The sequence below is a fragment of the Eumetopias jubatus genome, unplaced genomic scaffold, assembly GCF_037043125.1.
Source record: "Eumetopias jubatus isolate StellerSeaLion01/CBP00866 unplaced genomic scaffold, mEumJub1_p1.0 scaffold_9, whole genome shotgun sequence".
Taxonomy (NCBI): domain Eukaryota; kingdom Metazoa; phylum Chordata; class Mammalia; order Carnivora; family Otariidae; genus Eumetopias; species Eumetopias jubatus.
In genome coordinates this window covers 77,040,359-77,047,369 of record NW_028274815.1, presented here as the reverse complement: position 1 = coordinate 77,047,369, position 7,011 = coordinate 77,040,359, and the positions used below count along the sequence as shown (strand labels likewise).

At 57.7% G+C, this 7,011-nt stretch overlaps 1 protein-coding gene across 1 annotated transcript; it reads left to right on the top strand.

The window, feature by feature from the left end:
- The first annotated feature begins 1,747 nt into the window (after positions 1-1,747).
- ANKRD23 (ankyrin repeat domain 23) lies at positions 1,748-6,708 on the top strand. Its single transcript, XM_088026629.1, is given in 10 exon segments — positions 1,748-1,779; positions 1,908-2,052; positions 2,231-2,286; positions 2,288-2,360; positions 3,091-3,216; positions 3,456-3,553; positions 3,637-3,734; positions 3,856-3,947; positions 4,085-4,167; positions 4,233-6,708. Coding segments are annotated over 10 exon segments (1,203 nt in total). The 3' UTR covers positions 4,633-6,708.
- Positions 6,709-7,011: the final 303 nt, after the last annotated feature.

The following is a 7,011-nucleotide window of genomic DNA, read 5'->3' as shown; positions in this document are numbered from 1 at the left end:
TGGTGAGGGAGAAGTGGGGGGCGCCTGGGCAAGGAAAGCAAAAGTATGGAGGGCAGCCTTGAAGCTGGGAGTGGGGAAGTTGCTTGAAGCCTGATCTCCTGTAGGTGCCATGCGGATTCCTGCCGCAGATGTCAGCCTCTTGGGCCTTTCCTTCCCAAGGTCCTCTCTAGGATTCTGGCTTCCTTTGGTTAGAATAGGCTGGCTGGGTCTTTCAGGGTCTCAGGCACCTAGACCTGTGGCAACATGGAGGCTCACGCTCGACTTTTTTCTAGTGGCCCAGGCACCCCTGGCCACACATTGGCCGAATTACTCCTGAGCAGGTGTAGGGGATGGCACAGGTGCAGGAGAGTGGGTGTCTGAGGCTGCACCTCATGCAGCTCAAAGCAGCTCCTGCCTTCAGCGGGCTGCACGCCCACACTGGTATTTTGGTCAGCGTTACAGAACCACTGAGCTATCTGGCCCGGGCACAAGCCCCTGGCCTGCCCTGCCCCCAGGAGCCAGCTCTCCTGTAAAAGGGCTGAGGAGCTCAGCTCCTCTCGCTGGGGGCGTGAAGAGCAGGGGGGGCGGGGGACCATGGACGTCCTCAGCATCCAGCAGTTGGTAAGGACATGCGGCGGCGGGGGTGGGAGGCAGGTCATGGTCTAGACGTCCCCAGGCCGGCCCAGCAGAACGAGGAGGTCCGGCTGGAGGAGGGCAGCTGCTCCCTGTGGTCGGAGGATTAGGTGCAGGAGCAGAAACAGGCAGTTGTTTTCTGTCCAGTTCTGTGAGGTGGTGACAGACGAAGCAACGGGAAGATACTGGGTGATGGTGTAGACGTGAGAACCCTCGAGTTTAGGGAGTCTTCCCCTGGACTGCGATGGCAAAACAGGAAACGGAGGCTACTTCAGAACACACGAGTGTAGCTGCAGCGTGGGTTGAGCTCAGCTGCTGCCATAGCCATTGCTCTGGAAATGGTCCAGAGGGTCTGGCTGCCTTGGTTGGGGAGGAAGAAGGGTGCTCTTGAGTTCCCTGGGCAGAGAGAGGAACGGTCACGCTGGTGACACTTTGGTGAGGTGGGGCCCGGGAGGCCCAGGAGTCACGCTGCTCAGCAAGCCCCACTGTGACCCTGCCCGCTGCAGCCTCTCGGCGGGGGTGGGGGGGGTGGGGGGGCAGCTTGCAGGCCCAGAGGAGTGTTAGGTTGCCGGCGTTGGCTTTAGAAGAGAACACTGTTCGTTCGTTCTCTGTGGCTGGAAGCCCTAGGCTCTACCATTCTATCATCCCAACTTTTTCCCCTCTCCCCTAGGGTGCTTATTCCTCAGTGCTTCCCAGCTCCTGAACCCTGGTGGGGGCAGGAAGGAAGAGCAGATCACTGTATGGTGGGTTCTGCCCCGGTTTCCTCCTCACAGCCCCTTGAGCTAGGTGCTAGTTTTATCCCATTCTAGTGATGAAGAAACAGTTTCACAAGAGCCAAGATTTGAACCCAGGAATTCAGAATTTTACCCAGGAGGCATCTCTGTTCCTCTGAGCTCAGGGTCAGGTGGCAGTATGGCGTGACCTGATAGGAATGTAAGGACGACAGCCCAGGAGGGAAGCTGAGGTGTCACCTGTCCTGAGTGTACCTGGACACAAGCCCAGCAGTATAAATAGACATGGTGTCATGCCCCCGACCCTATGTCCCACGACAGGACATGGTAGGCGGCAGTTATCCTCCTGGGCCCTGGGCAACACTACAGTGGGTGAGAGCCAAGAGCCATGGGCATCAGGGAGCATGCCAGCAGAGCGCCAGGAAGCTTCGCCAAGGTCAGGCCACTCACATCCACAACGCTATCTCTGTAGGTCAGCTCTTGTCAGGATCCCTGTACTGCACAGCTGTGTTGACTAAGGCTTCCTCATTTTTCTGAGTCTTTATCCTTATCTCGCTCCTACAGGTACGTGGAGACAGAGTTGGAAACAAAAGTGTCGGGATGTGGACATGGAGTTCCTGATCCTGGAGGCGGGCCTGGGGTCTGGAGGCTGGGAGCCCAAGAGGCCGTGGCCCGGGAGCGGTGGAAACTGGGAGAAGAGAAGAAAGCAGTGCTGGGGATGGGGGGTGGCAGGTGCCAACCTCGAGGCGGGCAGGCTGAGCCCCGAGGACCTCGGGTGGCTGGCGTCCCTCCTGTGGGCGGGAGAGGCGAGGGCCAGACCAACCCGGAGCCTGTCCCTGAGGCCTTGGCACCCCGTGGCTGACCGCTAGTCTGCTCTTGTGCCCCAGCTTGAGAGATTTAACAGCTCCAGACTGAATCTGGAGACTCTGGCTGACCTGGAAAACGGTTCAAAGATGGGGGGGGGAGAGGTGACTGAAATGCAGAGTCCCCCCTAGGGCACGTGAGCCCGTGGTTAAGGTGAGAAGTCGGGGTGGGGTTGGGGGGTGAACACCTGGGGCTTGAGTTTGTGAGGAAGCACTTCCTGTCCCTGCGGGAGGGCTTGGGGAAGAGCAGACACCACCAGGGCCTGCTGAGCTGGACAGACTCCGTTCTGGAGGCCTCACAGCCCTCCGGGACCACACACGCAGTGACTTCAACAACAGAGATTGATTCTCCCAGTTCTGGAGGCTGGAAGTCTGAGATCAAAGTCTGACGGCTGTGGGAGAGAATCTGTCCCCGCCAGTCTTCTAGCTTTTGGTGCTTGGTGGCTAGCTTTGGTATTCCTCGGCTTGTGGGTGCCTCCCCCCGATCTCTGCCTGAGTTCACATGACACTCACACTGTGCCGCTGTGCCCACGTCCCCTTTCATTAAGGACACCAGTCATTGGATTAGGGCCCACTTTACTCGCGTGACTTCATCTTAATTACAGCCGCAATGACCCTATTTCCAAATAAGGCCGCATTCTGAGGTCCTGGGGTTGGGACTTCAACATATAAACTTGGGGGGAGGGGGCACGGCAACCCATAATGGGTGTAATAGGTACTCCGTCGGTCCAAATCCGGTGGGGGGGAAGGGAGTTAAGAATTACAGTTTGGAGCAGCCACCAACCAACATGTAGTCCTCAGCCGGCTCTTGGGAGCTGCTAGGCTAGACTGGTGAAGACCGCGTTTTGCAAAAGTGATTTGGTCTGGTCCTATAACCTACCCAGCCGCAGCCCCAGGCCCAGCCGGAGTCTGTGGGCCTGGAGATGCTCCTGAAGGCAGCTGCCGAGAGCTGGGAGGCCCTGACTGGCAAGTACGTGATAGATGGAAGGGACCCCAGTGCCCATGACAAGGTAGCAAGTGGGGGGACTCGGACTACAATGTCAGAGCTGCAGGGGTGCTATCCCCCGTGTGTTCCAGTCCTGGCCTGGGAAACTGTGGGCCTTTCCGGAGCTGGGAGGGAGGGGCCCTCAGTGCGAGCAGGGAGCTCGTGTGTGCATTTGGGGAAGCTAGTCCTGGGACGAGGACCCAGGGCCAGGCCTCTAGGGGGTGGCCATACTCCCTCTGCCTGATGTCCTGTCTCCACCCCCAGCTGCACCACGCCGCCTTGCACTGGGCCTGTCCGAAGGGTCACGGCCAGCTCATGACCAAGCTGGTGGAGGCAGGTGCCGCCGTGGACACTCGCGACTTGGTGAGAACCGGGGAGGACCCACCGTCATGGCAGACCCCGTCCACATCAGAGCGTGTCTGTACGTCGGTGCTTTTGTTTGGTGGCTGGACAGGACGCCGGTGTTCTGGGCCTGCTGTGGGCGACACCTGGACATCCTCAAACAGCTGCTTAACCAGGGAGCCCAGGTCAACGCCCGCGACGGTGCGGGACACGCTGCTGCGGGGTGGCCTGTTCCCAGGGAAGAGAAAGCACAGCCCCTTGGTGTTGCAAGGTGGCCTCCCCCTGGGGGGGTGACAGGAATTCTCACCCCTTAGATCTGGAGCACCCCCCCCCCCGCACATGGCAGTGCGCATGAGACACTGTGACTGCCTGGAGCATCGTCGCATGTGGACCCACACTGATGCCCAGGACGAGGCAGGTGCTTGCTGTTTGGTTTGGGTCTGCTCCACCAGGGGATGGGGACTCAGGGAGCCTGAGCTCGGCGACCGCTCGTGCCCACTGGACCCTGCAGTGGGGGCGGTGTCAGGAGGAGGAGCCCCCTTTCCCCAAAGGAAGGGTACACAGCTGTGCATGAGGCTGCGTGGCATGGCCACTACAAAGCCACGCGGGTGCTGCTGCTCCGTAGGGCCAGGCTGTGGAATATGCTAGGCCCCGGCCCCCTGGTCTGAGGAGGGTGGTGGGGGGGCTCCTACGCAGGAGAAAAAAACTGATCCAGGGCCCTCATTCGCAAGCTTCGGGGACCCCAGTGCAGCTGGTGCAAGACGGGCAGCAGGGCGTCCGGGAAGCACTGCAGGCCCCTCACGGGACACCCTTGCACCCGGTCCTGCCGCCCGCAGTCCCGCAGGGTCACTTCTCAGCCACCATTCCACCCTCTTCACCGCCCCCTCCCCCCCGGCGTGCCCTCATGGTTGGTCGTCCGCACCCCTCTGTGGTCCTCATCCCTCTGGCCAGCCCCGCCCAGCAGGTGACAGAGGGTGGGCGAGGACTTGCTCCCCGCTGCGCTGTGCACCAGGAAGGGCTGACACGGGGAACCCCAGGGAAGCCGGACACAAAGTGGGTCCCCAGCAGCCCAGGTTGGAGCAACACCAAAGAGTCCTAAGCCTCAAGCTGCCCAGGGCTGGGCGCTCGATGTCCCCCCCCACAATCCTCCGCCTTGGGCGACTCGGCCCCTCCCTCCACAAGGGCCAGTTTCCCGCCCAGTGGGGCTTCAGCCTGCAGCCGGCAGCCGGCAGCCGCCATCCAGGCCACACGGCTATGGGGCATGCCCGCAGCTGGCCGAGGCCCTCGGGGCAGGGCTTTCGCTGGGGACTCCACTGCCAGCAGCAGCAAGCCTGAGAGCCAGTGGAGTGGCTGCAGCCAGTTCGGGCTTTACAGCTCCCGGAGTTGGGTGTGGCAGGCTGGAGGGGGTGCCCGACAGGGTTGAGGCCCCACTGTAGCACCCGCCCAGTACCAGCATGGTTGCCTCAGAAGCCAGAGCTCTCGTTTATTTTCCGGAAACCTCGTGCCTACGTCTACAGGCCTTGGTCAGCCTGCCTGCCACTCTCTAGCTGGCTAGCTGATGGCGCCCCTTGCAGGGGTGACATGCCTGGGAGCTGGGGATTGCTTGTGGCCCACCTAACTTTTGGGGTGGCGGCCCGCAACCCTCCTTTGCCCCAGGCAACGTCACCCTAGCAGTAGAGCCTGAGCTCTGGCCTGGGCCACGCGGCCGCACCTGCTCGGCCCTGGAGGGGAAGCAGAGAGCGAGCAGCACCCCTCCCGCTCCCCCCTCGGCTGCATGGTGGCGGGTTTAGGACCCAGCCGCACACAAGTTCTCCTCACGCTTCCTTCCCCTTACCGCCTTTTCTCTTTCATGCTGTGCTGGCGGCTGGGTCCTGAACTGGCACAAAGTGAGTTTTAAGGAACTCTGCCCCAAATGGAGAACCACAGGCAGAGACACCAGCTGATGAAGGGTCAGCCTCCCTCATGTACATAAAGTACCTGGATGGACATCCATTTTGCAGCAGTTCTTTCTAGTCTAACGCTGGTGGCCTTCTTAGGCCAAGCACAAGGCTATTCCATGTGAAAAAGCGACTACAGCCCCCATACACCTCTTGCCACGTGCAGCTCCAGCCCTGCAGGGGAATTGTGGTGACAGTTCACCCCGGTGCTCGGAGCCATAGGAGAAACAGGTGTTCAAGTTCATGGAGAAGACAACTCTCCATCTAGAAGATGGAGGCCTTTTATACAGTTCATTTTTTGTTCATCAAAACTGTTGACTATCCATCACAGCCTAGTTGTCTGTTCTGTGCTGGGCGGTGGGGGCAGCTCATTAGGCCCAGGACCTGGTCTTCCTCAGCAGCAAAAGCTCAACCTGTTAACCATACTGGCCTGACAGCAAGACAGGCCCCCAAGTGCAGAGTCGGGAGTCCAGGCACTTGGCTCTTTGTGCTCAAGGCATCTCTCCGCTCGTTGACGGCCAAGTTCAAAGAGCAGTGGTTCTCAGCCTTGGCTGCTTAACACAATCACAAGGAAGGTTTTAAAAGACCTGATGTGCAAGCTAATTAAATCAGTGTCTCTAGGGGTGGGACCCAGGTATCCCCATCATCATGCAGACGACATGGAGGAAATCCTTAGGAATCTACAAAAAACACCTAGAATAAGGGAGTTCAGCAAGATCTCAGGATATAAGATAAACCTACAAAGACGTATTTCTACATATTAGCGATGACTACATGAACACAAAAATTAAAAGCACAGTACCACTTAAAGTTGACTTTAAAAACAAAATACTTAGATGTAAATCTAACACTTAAGGACTTGTATGTTGAAAACTGCAACACACCAATGAATGAAATCAAAGATGACAAATAAATGAGAGACATACCTTGTTCGTGGATTGGAAGTTGAGATCTAGTAAAGATGTCAATTCTCACCAAATTGATACACAGCTTTAATGCAGCTCCTACCAAATATCCCAGCAAGATTTTTTTGTAGATAGTTAATAAGATGATTTAAAAACTCAGTAAGGTGCACCGGAGTAGCTGAGCTGGTTAAGCATCCAACTCTTGATTTTGGCTCAGGTTATGATCTCAGGGTCTTGGGATCAAACCCCACATCAGGCTCCCTGCTCAGTGGGGAGTGTGCTTCTCCCGCTCCCTTTGAGCCCCCCACCCCCCCCGTGCTCTCTCACTCTATCTCAAATATTTATCTATTTTTAAAGATTTTATTTACTTGACAGAGAAAGACACAGCGAGAGAGGGAACACAAGCAGGGGGAGTGGGAGAGGGAGAAGCAGGCCTCCAGCAGAGCAGGGAGCCCAATGTGGGGCTCGATCTCAGGACCCTGGGATCATGACCTGAGCCGAAGGCAGACGCTTAACGACTGAGCCACCCAGGCACCCCTCAAATTTTAAAAAATAGAAACATAGCTAAAACAATTTTGAAAAATAAAGTGGGAGGAGCCAGTCTACCCAATTTCAAGACTTACTATAAAGCTATGA